Raw genomic sequence first — 25,850 nt, forward strand, 5'->3', positions numbered from 1 at the left:
ATCCCTTTCCTTATCCCTGGTGCGCGGTGGAGATGGGAGCGGCCGGCAATGGACGGCTGCCATGGTGGTGAGAATCTGGTTCAGGTGGAATTGGTTCTATTCCCAATTATCGATTCCTAGGCAACTTGGGCTTAGACAATCATCACATCACATGGCGAAAATCCAGTCTGCAATCCGCTAAAATCACCGTCTCCTAGCGAAGCGAAGCGAAGCGAAATCTGGATTTGTTTCAGATTATTGATGGCCGTGATCTGCGTTAAATGTGGTTTCAATTTTGCGAAATTCAATCAGTTGGAAATGGTGGACAAAAACAACAACTTTGTGAAAACATTTAAATATGATCATAAATAAGTTCATAGTTAATAAATTCAGCCCCTTTAAAAAACATAAAAAAATATGATAAAATTTACATGATATCACTTCAATATCTGGCATACCATAATTTTGTATGTACCTTGACCATAACTGACAGCTTGCATGACCTAGTTCACAAATGAGGAACAGTCTAGAAGTATTTCACTTCGGAAAAGTGAGTCACACTTTTGTTTCTTTGTCTTATTTTTAATTGTCGAGGGACATAAACTACGGAAATTTTTAGGAAAAGTCTAAAAATGTATATTAATGATGATTTTTCGCAAGATTTTTCGGGTATTCATAGAATGAATGTTCACTATTAAAGAAATAGTCTAGTGTGACGTTACAGTCTCACGTCTCACGTGATTGATATCAGTCATTACAATCTCATGCGCTAATTTGCATTTTCCTCAGAACAAAAAAATACTGAATTTTGATTGTTTTTCAGTTGAGAGCAAAACGTGAATATCGAGGTGCATAAATATTTAGATATTTTTTTAAGTGGTTCTAGGGACCATCCATAAACCACGTGGATGCTTTTGTTTTTTGGAAATCCCAAAATCGAGGACAATCCTGAAGTTTTTTTTGAAAAGGTCCAATAAACTAAATTTCCAGTTTTTGGATGCCCCCTACCAAAGAGATTCCCAAAGTTTATAGGATCTTGTCAAATAAAACTTTAGATATGAACAATTTAAAGTATTTTTATAATGATAGTTCGTAATTTGATCGCAAATCGATCAAAACAAGGCTTTGTTTGAAGAAGGCGCTAAAACCTATACAAACTAATCCGAGATTTTATTTTTCGCATGTTTGAGCTCGTTTAAAAATATTTTGGATTTAAAAAGAAATTTCGATGTATAGTACAGTCGAGGCTCGATTATCCGGCTGTTTTTTATAAGACAGGTTAAAAACTTCACTTAAAATCAAAATATTTTTATATACTTCCAAACATGCTAAAAATGATTATCGAATTGTTTACAGTTGATTGCAAGTCGATTTTCGTGGAAATTTTGTTTTAGAGAAAAAAAAAAAATATTTTGTGTTCACCCCTGATTTACATAACCTTTGAAAAAATACTTTCTTACTTACTTCTATAACCACCAACTTTATCAAAGACACCAAATTATTTCCAGATTTGATGAATAAATGTTTGCAGGAATCAAAATATCTTCTCGGATAATAAGGAATGAATAGACAAAGTTTCATTCTAATAATTAAATACTTTTTTTTTGCAAAAGGCTGATCGTCGGCAAAATCGAGCTCTGTGCTATGGGATATCGGATATGTTTAGAAATAAAAGTGTAATCGATTTCTTGTTACGTTTTTATTTCAATAAGTCACAGTATTTTTGTAATATTTGCGCAGAAAACCCGAATATTTGTTACGCATCAAGCAATTTGTTATTAAATTTGTTTTTAAAGATTAAAAAACCTTTTTAGCAAAACATTCAGAACATCGTTTCCACTAAATTACTATTACCCAGATAGTATCAACAACAAAACAATCTTTACAAATACAAATGCTGCTGATGAAACAACCATGGTTTTCACATTCCATCTACGTGAGATTCCCATTTTAAGGAACGTTAAGGTTGTGCGAGTATTGGCGTACATGACTTGCTCCAAATCGTTTCTTTTGTGGCATAAATTTAAACATATGGCAATTGGATTATTTACAGAAACATAACACTTTCCGCTGTCTCGACCAGGATGGTCCGGCTTACAGCTGCCGTTTCGACTTAACTCGCTTCATGTCCTCGTCCATATCGATGAACCGACTCAGCCGGCTGCCATTGAAGGGCGCATCACTGCCTGGTGGGTGCATTCGCATCTGTTGAATGTTTGGGTAAAACTATCAGTAATTATTTTTTTTATGAATGTATTAGAAAGATAGTTAGTAGAACTGGTGAGAGGGTTTTAAAATGAAGCTTTCCATATTGAAGTAAACGCAAGCCATTTTTGGAACGCTCATACGTACCTGTTGCTAACTGCGAGTCCTGTGAATGTTTCTTGCTTTTTTGCAAACAACCCAGATTGCGAATATATGTATAAATGGCGTTTTTGTACAAGTTAAGGTTTTGGCGTCGAAGGTGGTCGAAGGCGTCTCAAAGTTGGGTAGGAATGTTAGTATTTTTGGGTTATGGATTTAGGGATGAGGAGTATACTATGTTAATGATAAAGATTTAAGTTACTGTTATGATTAAAAGCTTAGGCGGTTTCTAAAGCCATTCATCATAAGCTATAACATTATGATTTTGGTTATTTTGATACATTTGTAAAGTGTGTTGATTGGCTGTAGAGTGTAGATGGTTTGTCATATTTTAAGTATATGAAAAATATTCAGAAAATAGTATACTCGGATGTTTGAACAGCACATTGTTAAAAAATATGTAAAGATTGTTGTGCTGTCAATTGAGTCCCATTTTTAAATGTTCGGTTTGAATTTTACTATATTACATTTCATTTTTATTACTGTAAAGTTAGGAAGCAATGTTTTTGTTTTTTGATGTTATTATTTGGTAACCGCTAGTTGAAACCTCTCATCTTTGTAAACCTCATAAATTTCATCTTCGTTTTTTTTTCAGATAGAACGCTTATTGGAAATTTTAGCTAGTTTATCTAATTTGGCATTAAATCGGCAGGGAAGCAGTATTTTTTATTCGTTACGAATTAATTTTTTTCTCGTTATGCAGAAAATGAAAGGAAAATTTGTTACGATTTTTGAAGGGGAAAAGAAGAGTACAATTAAAATTGTTATCAAGGGTGGGACAATCTAATCGGAAAACAGACTGGTGAAAGTCAACGGGTTTGTAGAAGTCAGTAAAGTCATTTTTTGCGTAGAAGTTTCGCATGTTTCTAGCATAGAAGATTCTCTTATGCGGTGCACTGCGTGGCGCTGTGTTGGTGTTGGTTGGCTGATTTGAAAGTGTGTGGGTGTGGATGGTAGCTTTTATTGGTATTTTCGCTTGTTTTTATTAGGCGTGTAAAAGTGGCTTTGATTAGATCTCGACATTATCTTTGGCGTATCGTTTCTGAAAATTGCGAGAAGAACCAAAAAATCACCATTGAATGATTAGTACGATCCTCGTTCGGCTGTGAACGAATATTATATATAATTGGGTGCAATAATTAACGCAATGAAGCCAATCAAACAAAACAAAACAAGAAATAACTATAATGAATCTAATCCAATTTGCCACCCAATGGCGCTCAAGTTACCATGATCCTGTATTTCTCCTTGCACGCGTAGTCACTCTCGTCAAGATCCTTGTAGCAGTCGGATTTGTAGTCCTCTGGAAGTGGTTTGCCTTCATACTCGCAAAGTTTGTGAATGGGGCGTGATCTGTAAATTTATTGGGATATGATCAACAAGTTAAGCTGGGATTATTAATTTTCACATACCTAACGATCATCTTGTCCATTCCGGTAGGCTTGTTCGTCGGGCAGTAGAACACGTCGGGCGTGTTCTTGTCGTACACGATCGACTTTCGCATCATGTCCTTCTCCTTGTTGTACTTGATGTGCTTTTCCTTGGCGGCCTCGGCCAGCTGGGCGACCGCAAGTGCCACGGCGCAAAGCACGACGATCGCGTATTTACTCATGTTTTCCACCCACCGTAACCGATGAACGAGATGAAATCTGGGCCACCTGATCGGTGTCTGTCAGTCTGCATGGAAATGCGAAAATGAAAGAGAAAAGGGCCATTGTTTAGATCGGAGATGGTTGAGGTTCGTTCAACAAGGGAAACCGCGCGTCTGCGATGCCAAGGTTAATTTGCTTGTGAAACCTGCATTCATGCAAATCTCAATCACTTTCGGGGCGCAAAGAGCCGACGCCACATGTCAAGTTGCCATAATGGCGCGCCGGCTGCCATAAACTGTTTGCTAACCTATTCAGCGATGACACGAACGCTGAAGAGAGCGACGTCTTCCGTATGCATCAACCGTTCTCTAAATCCACATTTTAAGTGGGTTCGACCTTGCACTTCACCGATTCTTCCGCAATTTGCCATTTTCGACGATGCTCTAACCAAAGAAAACAAGCAAATTCTCATGTTTTTTTATGGATCAAAAAGTCAACGAGGCAGTAATGTCGGCAAAGCCTGTGAAATGAGCTTTTCATCGCCTCGTCGGCATCAAATTGTCACTCTTGAACTGCAGCAGCGCATCTGTCAGAGAGAACAATGACCTGTTCCGGTGCAGCTCCATTATTCATGAACTGACCCCGACTTTGTCCCATGATTCAAATCTTTGAGATTTGCCGCCAGCTGCACCGTCCCTGCTGCGGTTGACAATTTGAAGAATGCATCGCCGGCAGGGGCGTTCTCTAGACCTCCGTTGCAATGGTTCCTTCTAGCTTTGTTAAACCTTCTTCTGGATCCACACGGCAGTTCAAGTTCGAGAGCAGAGTGCATTATCGTTTGCCGCAAATCTCGATGCAGGGGGTATAAATTTACAAGTCTAACCACAAGTCACTCGGCGGCGTACCAACCGCACTTAGATGCTCAGGGTTGTCCATAAACTACGCCAGCAGTGTCGTAAAACGTCTTCGTAGAAATCTCGTTCGCAGCTTACGGCCACCCTCACAAAGTTCTGGTTATGCGCCACATGATCGGCACTTTTCATGCAGCTTTTGGCATTTCAAAGGGGCGCGCGCGATCGCCTTTTTTGCGCCTCGGATGAGATTCTTTTTTTTTTTTTTTCAATTTAGCATTGAGTAATTCTCGCTGAAAGTGGACCACTATTTACACAAGGTGCTCAAAAATCAAAAGCAATGTACTTTTCCAATAGCCCCCACCAAGTTATGAATGAAACCATGTTTGGTTGGTTAAATTTGTCCTCACCTCGGCGCCACAAAGCTAAAACATTTTTTTAAATTGGTAATTTTTTGACTTAGGCGCGTCTACAGAATTGCTAATAACTTTGCAAAACTTCAACGAACCTATAATGTTTAGGGGTGTTTTGGAAAGGAAATGAGCAGAGCTTTCGAATGCACTTGTCAGAAAAATACCGTTCCATACATTTTTTAGCCATAAAACACCAATGTATTTTTAAAAGTCATTTTTGAAGGCCAGCGCCCCGCTTTATCGAAAAACTGACAAATCCATTCGAAAGCTGAGACGATTTCACATTAAGGACCAATAAATCTAAGGTGTATGTTCCTCCTATCTTTTTTAATCTAATTTTGATTCTGTGAGCGCAGCGTTCCGTTCGCATTTCGGGCACCCAAAATGTTGCAATTTGCTTGCCTTATTTAAAGGTTTTGTCAAAAATTATAGGTGCTCACTTTTTAAACGATAGTTTATTGTCCAAGGATCAAAATGCACTTTCGATAATTGACCAATAATTATGTTTTTTTGGTTCTTCCAGGCAATTTAATGTCGAAAAATTGTATTTTTTTACTTTTTTTTTTGTAAAATGCTCACTTACAATTGGGTGGACTTTTTTTTCAGTAGATCTAATTAATGTAGCGTGTAGGAAATTTCACCACTGTCATTTTTCTCTAAAAAAAACGATGCCAAGATATTTAAGTTTTAGTGAGAAAAAAGGGCAAATTATACAAATTTCTCAGAATTAACAAGCACGGCCTATTATGTACATGCGGCATATGTTTTGGAAGCCAGAGTATGGTTTCTTATAGTTATTTTGGTCGCTGAGTTCGAATCTGGAATCAAATTTCAGATAAACAGTGAACAGTGATATTTTAGTCACGCTCGAATATTATTTGCGTGTATTCCCCATAGCCACTTAAGGATCGGCAGCCGAAGCCGCTAACCACCGCGCCACGAGGCCTCTCAAAACAATCAGAAGTTGAAAAAAACATTCTCCATAGAAAAATCCGTGAGTAAAATATCAATGAAAGGTGAGCGAAAGATGAAATACGACCGAATTCACTAGCGATTAAAATTACAGCTTATTACCGCAAATAACTTTTGGGCGTGGCTCCAAATTTAACTGTTTATCTGAAATTTGATTCCAGATCCGAATTCAGCGACCAAAATAACTATAAGAAACTATACTCTGACCTCCAAAACATATGCCGCATGTAAATAGTAGGCTGTGCTTGTTAATTCTGAGAAATTTGTATAATTTGCCCTTTTTTCTCACTAAAACTTAAATATCTTGGCAGGAGAGTATCGAAATTACGTTTTTTTTAGAGAAAAATGACAGTGGTGAAATTTCCTACACGCTACATTAATTAGTTCTACTGAAAAAAAAAGTCCACCCAATTGTAAGTGAGCATTTACAAAAAAAAAGTAAAAAAAACAATTTTTCGACATTAAATTGCCTGGAAGAACCAAAAAAAACATAAATATTGGTCAATTATCGAAAGTGCATTTTGATCCTTGGACAATAAACTATCGTTTAAAAAGTGAGCACCTATAATTTTTGACAAAACCTTTAAATAAGGCAAGCAAATTGCAACATTTTGGGTGCCCGAAATGCGAACGGAACGCTGCGCTCACAGAATCAAAATTAGATTAAAAAAGATAGGAGGAACATACACCTTAGATTTATTGGTCCTTAATGTGAAATCGTCTCAACTTTCGAATGGATTTGTCAGTTTTTCGATAAAGCGGGGCGCTGGCCTTCAAAAATGACTTTTAAAAATACATTGGTGTTTTATGGCTAAAAAATGTATGGAACGGTATTTTTCTGACAAGTGCATTCGAAAGCTCTGCTCATTTCCTTTCCAAAACACCCCTAAACATTATACAGTCATGCCTCGGTTTTGCACGCCTCGGTTTTGCACTGCCCCGGTTTTGCACCGTTCAGCTGCCTCGGTTAAGCACGGCCCAGTGCTTAACTGTAGCACAGAGCTTATGGGATTTTGGCTATATGGGAGACATTGGCTATAATTCTATGAATAATCATGCAAACATCAAAAAATTATAGTATTTTGGAATCGGGATGATGTCAGTTATCCATTAAAATTATTATTTCATTAAAATTTTCACAAAACTACGTATTTTTCCTGTATTTCGAAAATGCATTTTTTTTTTCTTTAAGAAATCCAAAAATATATTGTTATTGCAATATGGGTATCAAATGATCAGGTTTTTTTCATACATTTTGGATGTAATAACAACATTTTTAGAAAATACTCAAAATTTTCACAAATCTACGTATTTTCGAATAAAAATACTCGAAATTTAAATTTTTACAATATGGGTATCAAACGATCGGGAATTTTTCATACATTTCGAATGTAATAACAACATTTTTAGAAAATATTCAAAAATTTCACAAAACTACGTATTTTCGAAAAAAATACTCAAAATTTCAATTTTTACAATATGGGTATCAAACGATCGGGAATTTTTCATACATTTCGAATGTAATAACATTTCGAATGTAATAACAACATATTCAGAAAATACTCAAAATTTTCACAAAACTACGTATTTTCGAAAAAAATACTCAAAATTTCAATTTTTACAATATGGGTATCAAACGATCGGGAATTTTTCATACATTTCAAATGTAATAACAACATATTCAGAAAAACTCAAAATTTTCACAAAACTACGTATTTTCGAAAAAAAATACTCAAAATTTCCGTTTTTACAATGTTTTTTCGAAAATACGAAAATACGTTTTTTCGAAAATACGTAGTTTTGTGAAAATTTTGAGTATTTTCTAAAAATGTTGTTATTACATTCGAAATGCATGAAAAATCCCGATCGTTTGATACCCACATTGTAAAAACGGAAATTTTAAGTATTTTTTCGAAAATATGTAGTTTTGTGAAAATTTGGAGTATTTTCAAAAACTATTGTTATTACATTCGAAATGTTTGAAAAATCCCGATCGTTTGAAACCCATATTGTAAAAAATGGAATTTTGAATATTTTTTTTCGAAAATACGTAGTTTTATGAAAATTTTGAGTATTTTCATAAAATATTGTTATTACATTCGAAATATATGAAAAAATCCCGATCGTTCGATACCCACATTGTAAAAACGGAAATTTTGAGTACTTTATTCGAAAATACGTAGTTTTGTGATTTTTTTTAGTATTTTCTAAAAATGTTGTTATTACATTCGAAATGTATGAAAAAAAAACCCCGATCGTTTGATACCCATATTGCAATAACAATATATTTTTGGTTTCTTTAGAGAAAAAAATGCGAAAATACAGGAAAAATACGTATTTTTGTGAAAACTTTCATGAAATAATAATTTAAATGGAAAGCTGACATCATCCCGATTCCAAAACACTATAATTTTTGGATGTTTGCATGATTTTTCGTACGATTAAAGCCAATGTCTCCCATATAGCCAAAATCCCATAAGCTCTGTGCCTCGGTTATGCACGCCTCGGTTTTGCATCCCCCATATGTGGTGCTAAACCGAGGCACGACTGTAGGTTCGTTGAAGTTTTGCAAAGTTATTAGCAATTCTGTAGACGCGCCTAAGTCAAAAAATTACCAATTTAAAAAAATGTTTTAGCTTTGTGGCGCCGAGGTGAGGACAAATTTAACCAACCAAACATGGTTTCATTCATAACTTGGTGGGGGCTATTGGAAAAGTACATTGCTTTTGATTTTTGAGCACCTTGTGTAAATAGTGGTCCACTTTCAGCGAGAATTACTCATTGCAAAACTGGTTTACGACGTGACGTCTCGATAAAAAGTGGCGCTTGGCCCCGATAGGGGCGAAATGATAGCTTGAGATACATGGCTTTGGAAAGATTGAAATTGTTATCATCGCATCGAGCAGCAGAAGTTAAATCTAGTGCAATGTTATTAGAAGTTGTACATTTTGATACATTTGAAAGTGTGATTGACACAAAAAAACATTTTCAAGCCACCCCCTTTCAAAATTGGTTCAAAAAATCAAGGGGCAAAAAAATTGTGTTATTAATTTTTTTATATAAAATTATGTTCAAGTATGGCAATCTTATTGAAACAATTTAATACGCTTGAATGTGAAAAAAAAGTAAATTTCGTAAAGATTTCCATGAAGCAATTTTTTATATGAGTTATAAAACTTTCAGAAATGATTGAAGTAGAAAACTGTTAAGATGCCAACAATAAAGGATTCAACAATAATTCTAAAGTCATAACACATAAACTCAAACTTATTTTGCCCATAGAAACCTTACATCATGACACACATTTGATCCAGGTAGTCCAAAATTTATTGAAATGTTATAGCAATTGGAGGAATAACAGTAAAAATACCATGTGCAGCGTTTTACCATTTTAGTTACAATCGAGGTTACACGTTGACTAAAAATAAAATCATTTTTTTTCAATATTTGGTCATCTTTTTTCGAAATATAAAATACATGTGCATGTTGTAAAAGGCATATGAACAAGATTTTCTGCATTGTTTTTTTGATTTTGTATTTTTTTTATAAATTTGAACAAATTCACTGAGCGCTTTTTTTACAAAATTGAAAAACTGTTAATTTTAGTTCTCTAAATTAAATGATGAAAATGTCCAAAAAATACTTGTAATTTAACCTTCTACTACCCCATTTTTTTTCGAAATTTTATATTTTTTTCCGTGTTTAGGAGGTTATTTTGAGCAACTTTTGTTCTACTGACAAATTACTGCATACTTATTTTTACATATAATAAAGAAAATATTAGTGAAAACACAGACAAAGTTGACCCCAGAAAAAATCACACTTCCAACCCTAAAACATTCTAAAATGTTAAAAGTTCTGCTTTCCAATGCTTTTTAATGATCGAAAATTGGATGAAAATTAGATTTTTGTCGAAATTTTAGAAGCCCGCCTGAAGGCGGGGTTGGGTTGTAGAGGGTTAAAGAAACTTTCAACTGATAGATGAATTCTAGATTAAATTTTCAAAAGGTCCTAATGCATAGAAAACCCATTACTCATAGGCAAGGGTCCTGATTGCTCAAAATCAACCACTCCATTCGCGAGCACAAATAGCAGGCGACGCGATACTGCCCTGATGAATTCCTACCGTTTGTCACTTTCGCACCATTCGCTCCCGGACACTCTCTTTTCTACTCTCCTTCTCTCTCTGATCAGCTCAGTCTCCGAACGGCTCAGACAGGCCAAACGTCACCGATCACTCTGAACTGAACACATTTTTTCTCTGATGCGCTGCGTTATACTCATTGATTTGGGCTGCCTAAAATCAATGTTATCAATTAAATTGTGCATTTATTTTGATTTCATAACATTATAGACACCATTAAAAGAAATTTCCACCAAGAAAAAATCAAATTGATGGCAAACTGAGGGCATGGAGACAAAAAGACTGCCGCGCTGGCATTTTGTGAGAATTCGCTGAGCATGGTAGTGTGTGAGTGTCGTCGAGTGACGGAGTAGACAAATATTTTCACGATGTATTTGTTCGCTGAGTGAACAGTTCGGGCCACTCGCTAGCTGCTTGCGAGTATCATTCGCTCATGAATGCTAGCGGGTTGGAATAGGCGACGAATCGATAGGCGATGAGTGAGTGGTTTACATTCAATGAACCGAAAATCAGGACCCTTGCTCATAGGTTGTTTTGAAAATTTAGTTGAATTCAAATGTGATTAAAAAAGTTGTGTAGCGAAGTAGACGAATTTTCAGACGAAAAACATTAATTATTATTAAATTTTTGAATAGATTTTCAAGTAAGACATATATTTTGAACATTGGTTTTCTTCCTAAAACCAGACTGTATCACGGATATTTACCTTTTTTTTAAATCGAAAACCTGGAAAAAATATTAAAAATTATTGTTTAAAGCAAAATTAAATTTTGAAAGCGATTTTTTTATGAAATGTATTGTTTTCAGGTTATATCTACTTTTAGTTTTACATTTTTGATTTCTTTTCGTATTTAGCATTTTAAAAATAATGTTTGAAAGAAACGGACCATTAAAAAATAGTTTGGAAACATTAGAAATTTTCCTAGATTTTTTTCTGGAGCTTTGAAAATTGGGCAATTAGCTTCTGAGATACTGCTTTGTAAAGAATTCAAATCGATGAAAATGATTTTTACTTTAAGTGTCACCTAATAAGCCTGTAATTTTCAACTGATTCCATGATATCAAATCGGTCCGATTTTTTATGTTTAATAATGAAACCTTTTGCGGATTTTTTTATTATCTTTTCAATCAAGAGTTTTGCACCAATGCGTGCTATGGCTGAGAAGAGGTAGTTTTTGGTACCTCAAAACATAAAAAAAATCGAAAATAAAGAAAAACTATCTTGGGAATTTAATTTTTAGAGATAAAAAAATAAATAAAAGAATGGGCAATATTTTTTTCGTGCGTCTATTTTTTCCCGAAAAGTCCTACAATTTTGCAGAAGGCACCAAATCAATTAAATAATGTTTTTTCAAGATGCAGTATTTAATCAATTTTGTTTGAATATAATTATTTACAGTATTGCATAAATTTTAATTTTATTTATAAATTTATTTCAATTTTAATGCCTATTTTGATTTTGCCACCAAAACTGTATGGAGACTTGTATGGAAAAACTAATTATGCAAAATGGCATCTTTGACATAGGGAACGCATGGGCAAAGTTTTATCCAAATGATAAAATTAAAATTTAAGAATCGCAAAAAAAAATACGAAATCTTAGAGAAATACAGTCCCGACTGGATTATCCGAAGGCCTTGGCAAATTTTCACTTCGTATAATCGAAACTTCTTATAACTTCTGATCAACCATTAAATTTTGACTAACATGGGGTCGCAGAACTCGACTTTGTTGTTAAAGTAAGAAATTAAAAAAAAGAAAAAAAAAATTGTTCATGATTCGATTATTCGAAGTCCCATACAAACCTTTGGATAATCGAACTTTAGATAATCGAAACTTCTGATAATCGAGGCTTCGGATAATTGAGTCTGGACTGTACGATCATCCAACATGCACTGGTTTGAATCTCGGCGTAAGCGGATAATAGTATCATGTTTATAATGACAATTATAAAACGCTAGTGAAAGTCATCATTTTCTTCCTTTGGATTTTGTTTCACAGCCCTAAACTTTAACGACGCCCATAAAAATTCATTCATCTCTGTGCCGGGATGGGATGGGACTGATTCATCGCCCAAGCGTAGACTGGGTGAAACCAGACACCAAAAGATGCAAAACTTTACGCACATCTCCTCGGCAATGTGTCGAACTTAAAAGCAGCAGTCAAGCCAAGAGACTTCCAACCAGTTTTGTGGTCGCAAGCTCCACGGTAATCCGGTTTCTCTTCAGTTTGCTGAAGCAAAAGAGTTCGGCGTCCTTGATTTTTTTCTTTAGCTTTACGAGATGTGGCTGGACCACAATAATTCATTTTCTTTCATTAATGAGATCACATCGGGCCGATCTAATCTAGTTCAGTGGAAAAATTTAGGACGTTTACCGCTGCTGAAATGACTGATGCCGCCGCCGCGGTGTCCGGGTAATTGATAGGGAACAAGCCGCCGCCAGTCAGTAAAATTCCCCCTCGGTTTTTCTTACATCATTATTATGCGGGAAACATTCGAACTGACAGAAAAGATGCAAAACTTGTGGCAGCAGAAAGAAACATTCCGCACAAGCCCCACGGCTCGCGGAGCAATTATCCTATTTACCGGGAGTTTAAAACAATTTGTCTAATTACGGACCCGTGGCTGGGCGAATTGTACGCGGCAAAACAATGAAACCAGAGCAGAAGAAAATCGATTTTTGGAAAACCGAATGCGATGCAATTTTCGCGGTTTTATTTTCAAGTGGGCCGCCAGTTTGGGGTGCGATTTGTGACGCTGTTTAATTATACATGCTGGATAATGTTTTGAAAAGAGAATTTTGAATTTCTGAACAATAACTTTGAACAAATTTTAAAAAATAGCTTCTTTCAAACAATTTTCCAGTGCTTTCTTAACTATTTTAACAAAATGATGAAATGTAATAAACGCGAAAAATGGCCATGCTCTTGGGTTTACTACTTCAATGAGAGTGATCGAACCATTGAGTGGATGCGAGGGAGGAGTGAAGCATGAGTATAATGTATGCACTCTCACTTTTCACCGCGCGTTCGATGATCGATTGCGTGTGAATGAACGAGCGCGCTCACCTAATAATTAGCTAGTTTGTGTCAAATTTGAGCGATGATTGAATTGCACAGCTTGATGAACGGTTAAAAGAAAGTGAATTTGTATGGATACTTAATGATTTTTTATGCAATCTCGGAGCATTTAATTTTCGAGGTTTGTGGTCTAGGTGTACAAGAAAATGTCATAAAAATTGACAATTTTTTTTTAGCGAAACGTCAAGTTTTTTTTTCCAAGCCCAATTTATACCTAGTAAAGAGACACATGTTTTAATAACAGCCTGTTTTTTTTAACATTCCCAGTCATTGCATAAATTGTTCATCTTAATTACTCCAATGTGCTTGACTGACTGCAGCTCAAATAATCATCCAATCAGGAGTACCGAGTCAAATTAAATCGCACATCTGTTTAATTGCACAACCTCATTATTCAAATTAGCTCACTGAAAAAAAAAGAATTACCATACACCAGAAGTGGACCAGTAACGGTACCGACTTGGCGTGGTCGCCATCCCAAACCTGGGCCTCAGTATTGTAACCGGGTAAAGAATGCTGACAAAAATGCTCGAGCGGAATAAATTAACCCACTGACTGGTCGGAGAAATGGGGATGACCAGAAGAAGTCCCATCAGAATCTGACTCGTCGTGGGAAGCGTAGCTTTGCGTTGGACGAGCACACCGCTATGCCTTCGTGTCGAGGTCTGGGTTCGCAAATGACTCATCGATCCAGGGTGAGTTCCAGGTCGCCACAATCACGGTCCAATCCAAGGCCCGGATTGTGTGTGACGAAGAGGTGGGCTATTACGTCTCCCTAAGTGTTACGATGGGGGTGGGTCTGTCGCGAATTACGTTAATAATTTTGTTTTACTTGATTGAAATTGATAAAAAATTGTACTAAATCATAGTTAGAAAGTCTCGTGGTGTATCTTTAACAAATAACTACGCAATTTGTGGACAACCCCTTCCATTGAGAGTAGATCATTGAGTGTCGATCGTGACTATATTTTTTTCTCTCCATCCCTCTGCGCAGCTAAATGTGCCACAACGCCAGCGAGCGATAGAGTGATCAACCTACATTCGCCAGCTCCAGGAGCAATCCAATAGGGCTGGTCCCACTTCGGTTCGATTCTGTGACGTAGTTCGCCTACTTTGCAAAATCGACGACCGCCCTAGCATCCAAGCGTGGGAGCCCAGGCATTGAACTGGAATCGAAATGTCGTCCAGCTTAATAGCAATAAAACTATTTTTATTGACAAACTTGTCTAACTGGACTCAAAGGTGTATCCGGATCACCGGACTTATTATACAACGGTCAACGGACCGTACCGAATGGGCGTTGAACATCCTCGGCAAAAACTTTCAACATATAAAACATCAATTTCCGCTCAACAACACAGACTAGGTTCATCTTCAAGGAGAATTAGCCATGCGGACTGTAATGACTAAACTTGTAGCTACCTTCACGCGGGCCAAGTTGACTCGGCTGTTTTGTCGCATCACACGCGCAGAGTTGAGTAACAATAAGTTTCGCTATTTATGGACCGCTCACTGTCGACTTGTTTTCTGCTCGGAACGGTTGACCGTACCTGGTAGACGGAAAGAAAATTCGTTTGATTTCAATTAAATTTTATATTTTGAATATTTCTGCATTTTTTTTTTCAAATTTTGATCCACCTTAGAATGGAACTAAATGTCAAGCAACATTTAAAGATCACGCAAATGCCACCAACTGATCTTCAGCGAAACGAGTTTCAGATCTGAAAATCTAAATCAAATTGCCAAATTTGGTCTCCAAGAACAAGTTTGCACCATCTCAAAGGAATCGTAAAATCAACCTCCTTAGCATAGTTAATCACGTTACGCAACTCAATCATGTTATTGCGAGTTGTGTAACTTTTCTCAATCGTTGGAACAAAACGCATGTTATCGATCATCATCAACAGCAGCAGCAACAACAACAATCATCCAATGGAACGAAAACAATCATAATCTGGCGCTTGCTGCCGCCTTCCTCTTCTTCAAGTGTGTGTTACAGTCCTAATTTTCGCTTCACAGCCTCAACATCAAATCGCAATCATTTTCACTTTGTAGGAACGGAGTTTGAAGTTAGGGGAGCGGTCGTCAGTTTTTTTTACGTTCACACGGAGAAAAATGAGTTCTCAAAATCGTGAACAAGCGTTCATGAAATTCGGAACCACGAACAAAGTGTTCAAATTTCATGGTACGTTTTTCAAAATCGTAAAAATTTCCAAAATTTTGACCAGAAAGGGTTGAACAAGTTTTGCTGATCAAATTCAACATCCGTAAAAAGTTCCCAATTCAATTGAAATTAATAAACACTAGCTTTAGCTCAATGGGATGACTGCACCGGGCTGGTGACTTCAACGCTCGCACGCTCGCACATCTCATGTGTACGCGAACAAGCGACGAACCGCATTAGGTGCGGAACAAGCCGCGGCAAAACTTAATTACTGCCGAATATAATTGGACGGAAAATCCGTTCGAAAAAAAAGAGATAATAACAACTGTTTACCGTTCACTTTCGCACTATGTAATCTGACCCTGATGAACCCTTAGACGTTTTATCCAAAATTCGCAAATTAAATATTTTTTGAAAATTTACGTTGCACAAATTGCATTCCACACTTTTCAGTCATGAAGATGCAAGTACACGGAGAAAAAAGAGTTCCCAAAATCGTGAACAAGCGTTCATGAAAATGGGAACCACGAACAAAGTGTTCAAATTTCATGGTACGTTTTTCAAAATCGTACCATGGGATTTGAACACTTTGTTCGAGGTTCCCATTTTCATGAACGCTTGTTCACGATTTTGGGAACTCTTTTTTCTCCGTGTAGCTGATACAAAATTGAAAACTTACAGCCTAACCTATAAAGTTTTATTCCCTGCTTCTACCAGGTAAAATCTCTCACCAAATTCATCAGGGAGCAAGGTTGAGGATCTTGAAGAAATACAGACCGCCAATTAGTTGATTAAGCCCATCATTCGCATCTCCTCCTTTCACTCTTGTGGCTTCTGTTTCCCATCATCCCGTGTGGGTATTAATTTTCGCTTTCTCATCAACTCTCCTCCCTGGGATAGGATCGGTCGTCTGGTTGTAGCTTCGGAGACTTCCCGTCAAACCTGGGGCGGTTTCCGTACACACCGGAGAGCTAAGCCTAATCGAAGATAATTGAATTATTTCGTGCGTTTTTGGGGTTTTGTTTGGCGTTGGATCAATGGCAGTGTTGATGAAGATGGTGATGGAAGAATCATCGAGCTTACAATTTGATTAGTTGTAGAAGAAAAGTGCATTTGATGTGGATTTGATTTTGTTAGACCGAGTGTATAGAAATAATTGAAAATATCTTAAATTTACTTTCTTTGAAGAACCTAATTTGAAAATGGTTGAAATGTTATAATGAATAAAGGAATGATGCATTGATCCCACTAATATTGTAATGGACTTGTAATAGAGTACAATAATATAGTGTAATTTCAGAATTAGTTGGAATTGCGAAATAGTTTGACTTTATTATACAAATAATAAAAAAGTCAAATAATTTAATTAGTGGTTTTGTTTTAATTTGAACAGTTTTCTTCAGAAAATAGGTTTTTCTTGTGTACATACACTTCAGTACGTTCACCAACCCATTAAACGGTTAAACAATACCGCGAATTGAGTCATCACCGCCAAGATCTCTTAGCTGACCGCTCTGCATTAACTCCACAAACCATACACACACGCCCTACCATCCGCCAACCAGCAAGAAAAGTCCATTAAAGGAAACCTGCACATTCGGTATAAGCTAGTCCACCGAGGTAATCCCGTTGATCTGTTAGTATTCACCGCGCGCAAATGACCTCACAGACCTGCAGCTGCAGCTATAACTTCTGTTTAACTCTCTGCTGTAACCACTGCTGTTTTCCTTCGGAACTCCTTCCTCTGAACACAGACACAACAAGCCAACTCTATACCTCCTAGAGTTCACCGAATTAGCATGCACTCGCTCGGTACGTTCAACCTTCACTTATCCGCTTCTTGTCAACGGGCTGGTTACAAAACCACCAGCAGCAGTTTCGGCTTGCCGTCACAAAGTCACCCACGCGAGCAGAACGATCAGCAAACCAAATCGAAACTGCTCGTGAGCGAGCTCAACTCCAGCTTTTGAAACAATTTTCGTTCGTTCCAATCCTGTGACCACAAGTGACGTTGTGTGCCTTACGTGCGACCCCCGCTCAAAACGCTGCATCGCTCAATCTCAATTAGTCAAGACTGTTTTTGCTGCCGCTACCACTTCTTCCGTACTGTTTGAGCTGCTAAATGGCTTTTTCCTGGCGTAGTGATCGTCCCTTCGGTGAACACCGCTTGCTCTGCTGGAAGCTCTTCCAACGGATTGATTCGAAGAGACGTTCGAAGGTCCGAAAGACATCGTTCAGCGCAGACTTCGTTGCAGTACGGCGTAGGTAAATTAAGCGAAAATTTACTAACCACTGAGCACAGGAGGAGGGAGCTCAACAGCTGGATGTTCGAACTTCGCGGGATTTCTTGTATCGAAAGACACCGAAGACTCGCGTCCGTCTGCGCACCGGGTTGAAACGTAACTGACGCTCTTTTGCGCGAAATGAGTCTGAGTACAACGAGGCAATGGTTCTCCTAAGTTGTGAGTAGATTTGTGAGTCGAGAGACGGGAGAGTCGTGAGTTCTGTACGGTTCAGGGTTGAATTGGATGTTTCTTAATGGTTGAAACTGAGTTGTTTCAAGTTTTTTTTGTTTCATGTCTAAATATATGAAAATGTCATAATGATATATTTTTGTTCATGATCGGTCTGATAAAACGGGATGATCTGATAGTTTAGTGAAAATTTTGAATATTTCACTAAAAATATTATTACGATCAAATGTATAAAAAAAATCCCGATCATTTGATACCCATATTGAAAAAAACTTATTTTTTTGTAGTTCTCGAAAATACGTAGTTTTGTGAAAAATTTCAGTATTTCACAAAAGATATTATTACTATCGAAATGTTTTGAAAAACCCCTATCATTTGATACCCATATTGTAAAAAAAACTGAAAATTTGAGTATGTTTTCGAAAATACGTAGTTTTGTGAAAATTTTGAGTATTTCACCAAAAATATTATTAGTATCAAATGTATGAAAAATCCCGATCATTTGATACAAAATCAAAAAAATCAAACCATCCACTTTAACGACCCCCATATGCTGTGCTAAACTGAGGACTGTATATCGATTTTTGACGACTTCTCGATTGAAATTGACAGAACTCATCTATCTTCAACCCTTGAATTTTGAGAAAGTTGTCCCATAGAGATTGTCCTTGTATGGTAGAAAAAAGTCTCCAGTCATGGTGTTCTAGCAGGATTCTAGCAGAGTTATACCAGGTAACAGCATTCTAGCAGAAATGTACCACCATGCAAGCATGATTCTGGCAGAACCAGCTCTGCCAGGATAATAAAAATATATTGGAAAAACTGAGCAAACTCTCTACAGTTTTGTTTATTGATAGTCAATATCTGTACATAAATGCTGGGAGCATCATAGAACAAGATTGATTGCGAACGATTTAATGATATTCTTATCTTGATCAATTTTATCTTTTTAATCAAGATTTGTCACATCAACATTATTTTCAAGAATAAAGTATTGCAAAAACGTGCTATCTCAAGTGTGTTTGACGCCTCGGTACAAACATTTTTCAATGTATTGTAGATAAGCGAGTGAACACTCGTGGCAACACGTTAGTGCTCGTTCAACCTTAGTGTGATTCAGACCACGCGTTTAATCCTGAATACCCGTGTTTTCACTTCGTCAGCGTTTTCAAATTTGGATTGATGTGGATTGAAATGAATTAAGTCAGCACCCAGTGTCAGTCAGTGTAGAACGTGTAAGTAGTTTTCAATTTTGATAACATTGATAAATACATACAAAATGTTTAATATTTAAAATTAATGTGATTATGTGGACCTTAAATCAGACGTGCATCGGCACTCAATAGCACTTGTAAATTGTTCTAAGGACATGGCTTACAAAAGGCACAAAATCAAGTTGTTTTGTGAAGAAAGCATGTTTTTTTCATTGCACTTTGAGGTGCTGAATGATCAAAACATTTATCGTCATTTCTTTGCTAGGTTTAGCGATAAAGTGCTTTTTAGAATGCTTAATAGCAAATTTAGCACACACAATCTTTTTGTCATCGTCAGTTGGGGTAACATTGGGTCAAATTGATTTTTTATGGATTTTGCAATTGCTCAGGTTATTCTTAGGGTTTGATTGAGTTTTTTCTCAATGACACTTAATTCTAAAGGGTTGTTTAGGGAACATCTTAAGAAAACTTTGCTGAAAAAAAAATTGTTACTGGAAAAAATCCTGTTATTTTGGCAGCTTTCTAAAGTTGAGGTACGTTTTTCGCCAAAACTAACCTCTCAAAAAATAACCCTAAAATGAATACAAAGAGACGAATTGTTCTTTTTAATTCCGCTGTATAATTTAATATCTTGGGGTTGCACGGAATTTACGATTTCAATACGAATCCCTCGAATAAGTGACACTGCCCGTATTTGTATTTTAGCGTCGTTTTAGTTTCATTTGAATCAATGTCACCATCCCTAAGGGGAAGGATTGGGTCAATATTCAAACGCAGTTGGTGGAGAGGCGGGGGTCGACGGCCATGTTACGTTCCATATAAAAATTTGAAATTTTTATGTAAATTTGGTTGCAAGAAGGGGAGAGGGGGCCCAAAAATACATTTTTTTTCGATACGTAATAAAAGAACGCTCCCTCATAAGTCAAAAATATAAAAATGTGGTGAAGTGCTATAAAGTGCTGATGCAGGTCTGCCTAAAACTCCATGCTTTCACATGACTCGTTGAGAAGCGTAAATAAGCGTTGTTAGACTGGTTAACTCACTTTAAATTTTGTTGTCACAGGTATTAAGCTTATCAAAATTGTCCAGCAAAATGAAACGATCAACTGTAACACAGGACCTTCACGTGGAATGCCCACTTTGCGGTGTAGTGAAACCTGGCTATCAAGTAATAAAATTAAACCAATGTAACCACGTGTTTTGCAAGCCGTGTTTGAAACGGTATTGCACACATTATGGATCCGCTTTAGCACGATGTCCGTACGAAAATTGTGATCAATTACTAGACGATTACGAAAAACAGAACATATTGTATCCAACAAATCCTATTGTAAGATCACCACCGATTTCGAAGCAAAGAAGTTGGAAGTTTTGGAAAAGGGATAAAGCAGAAAAGGATATCGATACCTCATGCGACGACCAACAAATATCCCATGACTCGTTCACTGACTCTAAATTGGCAAATTCATCACAAGCTCTTGTTTATGAAAAGTTGTCAGCAAACAATCCTGAGGAAGCAACTATAGCGCATGGCTTCTCAACTTTGCCGGAAACAGTGTCTAATGCTGCGGAAAATTCGAAAATGAAGTGTACTGAAGCATTAGAATTGCATGATTTTTCAAGTATTACAATTTTGGATGTTTCATGTGTACATAATTCAGAATCGCTGAACTCCAGCCCCGCTCAGAACCAGCTGATACATTTATGTAGTTCATCGGAAAATAAACAGCCAAAAGTGTGGGGTGCAGAAGCGAGAATTAGTCTTCGTAGATTCATCACAGAAATATTTCACGTAGTTGTAGATTTCATGTTTCTCGCCATTAAAGCTGATCTTTTTTTAAATACTGACACCGATGAATGTGTAATATGTCGTGAGCAGATAAACGCTTACAAAGGAATTACATTCCCGTACTGTTCATATTGGTTTTGCCGAACTTGTCTGACCAAACCATCTGGTAGTTGCCATACGAAGTGTACGGAAGATTTTGTGCTGTTGTACTCAAATTCATCGATTCAAAACAAGATATGTGCAATAATACTAGATAAAGAAATCTGGGGTTTACTGCTGAATTTAGATGACGATTTAGTACCAACCCAATGTAATTTATATTCAGAAGATTTGAAAATCGATAATACATATAAGGTAAGTTGGAAAGTGAGCGCATATGTCCTGCCAAGGATCGTTATTTAATGTTTTTTTTTTAGAATTCGAATGCTGGAAACTTAATATCGTTTGATTCTACGTCGAAACGAGATATTCGTGGATCAAACTTAGTGGATTCCGTGTCGGAGGTAGTTCTTCTTCGTAACACGAATCCTTCGGCCTGTTTGAAGTGTAAAAGAAGTATCTTGGTCAAAAAAGGTGTCATACTACGCGGTTGTTTTCACGTTCTTTGTGACTGCTGCTTAATTCAAACAATTATGGAAACGCTTGATTTTGGCGTGGAGGTTCGTTGTCCTATGATACTCGAGGATAACCGATGGTGCAAGACAATCATTCAAGAAAGAGAAATCAAAAGTTTACTGACTAAAGAACAGTATGCAAAATACGAGCGCTTGTGTCTTCAAGCGGCCCAGAAAGAATTTGAGTCAACTGCAAGATGTTTTAAACCAAACTGTAAGGGCTGGGTCATCCTTGAAGGTTACAAAGATAGCTTCCTCTGTCAAGTGTGTGGCAACGAAAATTGTTTATCATGCAAGGTAGTGTGGTCGATGCATATTTAAGTCTATGTTTGGTTTGAATGGTTTCAAATTATTTTCAGGCAATTCATAATGGGAAATCGTGCAGAGGTTACATGATGCAAATGGAAAGAAATACGAGCAAAAAATCAGAGCCAGCTACACGGTGTCCCAGTTGCAAAGGAACTAAAACCAAAGCAGGAGTTAATAATTTCATAAGATGTTTACAGTGTAAATTTGTCTTTAGTTTAACCAAGCATTGACCGAAAAAATGGTATTGAGAATGGTTTTTAAGTGACTTAAACTTGTTTCAAGCATTATTCTTTTAAATAAATCCTCAATTTTTTTAAACTAACATTAACTGTAACCACGTAATAAATAACTTTATTGAAAGTGTTAAAGCGTTTTCTATTAAAAAATGGGTAGATTTGTTTTTTTCTTGCTATTCTGTTTGAATGACTTGCGTCATGCTATAAAGTTTTGTGTTGGGTGAATCTTGCCCAGAATCTTTCGTGCAGTCGTGGCGAAAAGCGTTGCGAAATCTTTGTACAGCAGGAAGTGTGTGCTGTTGTAGATAAGTGCATTAGAGCAATTCTCGACTTTTTTTTGATTAGGTCCTATAAACATATGAAAGACAATAGCTTATAGGACCTTTTCAAAAAAAACTATGGAATTGTGATAGTGTTCAGGACCAGTGAGTGAACGCTATGAACGGAAATGTCTGGAGTTTGCTGAAGGTGGCAACGATTCCAGTATTCACTGTTTGACGGAAAACTGCAAAGGATGGATCGTGGTCGATGGATTTGTGGATTCGTTTGTGTGTTCGGTTTGTTCTCAGAAGAATTGTCTTTCATGCAAGGTAAAAACTATTTTTGGTGAAAATAAACAAACGGTTTTGATTTTTCTAGGCAGTCCATCCAGGAAAAAGCTGTAAACAATATAAATTAGAAAACTGCATTTACGATCGAGATGAACTAAGCGCTGATGAATTTGCACAATCTCTTAAGGATTCGTTGAATCTACACGATAAAAAAGATAAAGGAGATCACTCTAATAACAATTTGAACCCTTCCATCAATTTGGATGAATTGAAGAACTTATCCGATGCTCTATTAGTTCGAAATACGAAAGTCACTAAATGTCTAATATGTGATAGCGATATACAAGTAAATCAAGGTGTGGTCTTAAAGCAGGGGTGCTCAAAGTTTTTGAATGGCGGGCCAAATTTAGAACTCACATGAGCTTGCGGGATAAATGCGAAAAATTACGTTTTAACAACCGTCGTGGCGTCCGACACTTAATTGTTTTTTTTTGTTCAAAACAAATCAAAATTTCACATTTTTCAGTAAAGAGCATTAAAAGGACGTGCAGATGAACAACTCAAAATATTATTGAATTTGATAATTCGTAAATTGATCGAGAATCGATCGAAAACGGCTTTACACTTCGCGCTTAGAACCTTATGAAAACTAACCCGTGATTCATCAGCAGATTTTTTAAATTTTATGTGTTTTACAATATTTTCGAGGACAAAAAAATGATATTTTTACACAAGTTTTGTTCAAAAAAGCTTCGAATTAATTGGTTTAAATTTATTAAAATCAATAAAACCAAAAAATGGCCAACACAAAATATCCATAAGATTTGCATTGCAATTGGCATACCGTCAGTGGGGGTGACTATGGATCAAAAAACGATACACCTCTCGAAATTTCTTAATAACAAAAACAATTTAAATAACATCAAAAATCTTTCAACGTTGATTTGTTCTTAGATAGTTTACTATTATTTTCCCAAAATATGGTGGATTTTGATGAACACTACCTTAAATGCCAATAGTTTAATTTAATTTAATTTGTAATTTATTGGAAACGATAGCCTGTTAGTATTACACTTTTTATCAGGTTAAGGAAGGACGTTGTGATACTTACTTTAGATCCAAAATAAACGAAACAAATTAACACCTAGATCTAGTTTTGTAAATGACTTCTCAATGAACTTTTGAATGCTGATAAAGTTGGTTTGACCTTAACTTCTGTTGGTAGATTGTTCCAGCCTGAGATCCCAGCAATTAGCACACTTTTCCCACTTGACGTCGTTTGCTGCGGGATAATCAGCGATCGCGTTAGTTTGAAAATTGACCCAATCTCACCCCTTTGAGGGGGTGACATTGGGTCAAATGAAACTAAAATGATGCTCAAATACAACGATATGGTAAAAACAAGTCATCCAACAGCGTTTCTTGTTCGAGGGAATCGTATTGACACGCTACAATGTTTGAAGTGGAGATTTTCAAACATTTGGGTAGTTTTCGAGCAATTCTAACAAAAATATTAGACAAATGATTTTTCGAGAGGTCATTTTTGGCCAAAAACGTACCCCAACTTTAGACATCTGCCAAAATCACAGGATTTGTTCTAGGAACGAGATTTTTTCAGCGGAGTCATCATAAGAGGGGGGTGTAGGGGACACACAACCCCTTTAACAGAATTCAGTTTCATTGAGAATAACCTTAGAAATGGTAAAATCCGTAAAAATCACTTTGACTCAATCTCACCCCCCAGACCCAATGTCACCCCCACTGACGGTACCTCAATAAACATTGAAATCTGAAATAAAATATTTTAAGAAGGGGTTTGTATAAAATGTATAATTTTATTTTTAAACAAGGTATAATATAATGATAAATCGTTGCAAAAAGATTTTTCAACAAGTATTCCTCTGATTTCAATAAAAAATAAATATTTTCTGCCTGAATAAGACTTTAATCAATTAGTCCATTTCATTTCCATTAATCCTAATTTCATGAGTTCGTATCCCGAGGTAAAAATTTTCTAAGTGCAAAATAAGTTTTTCACCCAGCTCCTGAGAGATTACTATGGAATACCTGTTTTTGCTATTTTTACAGTTTCCTACTTTAGTCAAATTTGAATGTTTTATAACTCATTTCCAAAAATCTTTGATGAAAATTTTGATGAAATAACAATTTTCAATCACATTCAAACTTTCGGATAAAAGCATGGAAATGCTTAAACTAAAACTATTTTTTTAAGAATTATAAAATCAATTAACAGATGGGTCAAAGGGCCATTTTACATGATCTTTCAAAAAAGGTCCGCGGGCCACAAAAAATCACCTCGCGGGCCACGTTTGGCCCGCGGGCCATACTTTGGTCACCCCTGTCTTAAAGGACTGTTTCCATTTCATGTGTGACGAATGTCTCATCGGAACGGTTAATGGTGCACTTGATGAAAACGTAGAAGTTCGTTGCCCCATGATTCTGAACGATGACCAACGATGTGCCTATGTAATTCAGGAGCGTGAATCAGGAGTGTGTTGAAGCCGGAGGATTACGCAAAGTACGAGCAGAGGTGTCTTGAAGTTGCCGAAGGAAGCTTCACCACCAGCGTGCATTGTGTCACTCCAAACTGCAAAGAATGGGTTGTACTTGACCCCAACCGAAACGTAACCTCTTTTACCTGCGGAGTTTGCTCCAGCGAGAATTGTGTTTCGTGCAAGGTACGGTTTCTAATCTTAAAGTGATATGATCAACTCTAGTTGGTATTATTCTTTACAGGCAAACCATCAAGGAAAATCCTGCGCCGAGAACTTGGCTGAACTACAAAAAAATGTAGACGAGAAGTTAGGGGAGGAAGCCATCAAAGAAATGCTGGACAACCGCCAAGCAATGCTTTGTCCGGGCTGCAAAAGGCTAATTACGAGAACGGTGGATGTGATTTTATCCGATGTATCAAATGCAAGTTCGAAATTTGTTGGCCAACGCGTGGTCCCAGGTGGGGCCCAGGAGGTGAGGGTGATGAAAGTGGAGGTTGTGGCTGCACGCTGCAGAAAAGATGCCACCCGGAGTGTGAAGGTTGCATGTATTTATCAAGTGAACGTTATGATTTTATGAATGTCTAGTT

The 25,850-nt window shown here is 36.7% G+C and overlaps 2 protein-coding genes and 1 pseudogene across 4 annotated transcripts; 2 read left to right on the plus strand and 1 right to left on the minus strand.

Moving 5' to 3' along the window:
* Positions 1-1,663: 1,663 nt before the first annotated feature.
* LOC120420189 (uncharacterized) lies at positions 1,664-17,994 on the minus strand. 3 transcript variants are annotated; one of them, XR_008212097.1, is made up of 5 exons: positions 17,851-17,994; positions 3,756-4,020; positions 3,573-3,696; positions 2,332-3,385; positions 1,664-2,184 (listed from the first exon to the last, which is right to left on the minus strand). XR_008212097.1 is itself a non-coding variant. In XM_039583176.2 (4 exons), the coding sequence occupies exons 2-4, from the start codon at positions 3,953-3,955 to the stop codon at positions 2,074-2,076; spliced, it is 435 nt and encodes a 144-aa protein (XP_039439110.1). In that variant the 5' UTR covers positions 3,956-4,020; positions 17,851-17,994; the 3' UTR covers positions 1,664-2,073. The 3 variants fall into 3 exon arrangements, 2 of the variants coding, with proteins under 2 accessions (XP_039439110.1, XP_039439115.1); XM_039583176.2 differs by lacking the exon at positions 2,332-3,385; XM_039583181.1 differs by lacking the exons at positions 2,332-3,385; positions 17,851-17,994 and adding an exon at positions 17,232-17,249.
* A 1,123-nt stretch (positions 17,995-19,117) lies between these two features.
* Positions 19,118-22,284, plus strand: LOC120420125 (uncharacterized). The gene is made up of 4 exons (XM_039583077.2): positions 19,118-19,269; positions 20,312-21,391; positions 21,454-21,948; positions 22,011-22,284. The coding sequence occupies exons 2-4, from the start codon at positions 20,342-20,344 to the stop codon at positions 22,188-22,190; spliced, it is 1,725 nt and encodes a 574-aa protein (XP_039439011.1). The 5' UTR covers positions 19,118-19,269; positions 20,312-20,341; the 3' UTR covers positions 22,191-22,284.
* Positions 22,285-25,036: 2,752 nt separating this feature from the next.
* On the plus strand, positions 25,037-25,848 carry LOC120420309 (ranBP-type and C3HC4-type zinc finger-containing protein 1-like; annotated as a pseudogene).
* Positions 25,849-25,850: the final 2 nt, after the last annotated feature.

This window comes from Culex pipiens, chromosome 2, assembly GCF_016801865.2.
Source record: "Culex pipiens pallens isolate TS chromosome 2, TS_CPP_V2, whole genome shotgun sequence".
In the NCBI taxonomy this organism is placed as follows: domain Eukaryota; kingdom Metazoa; phylum Arthropoda; class Insecta; order Diptera; family Culicidae; genus Culex; species Culex pipiens.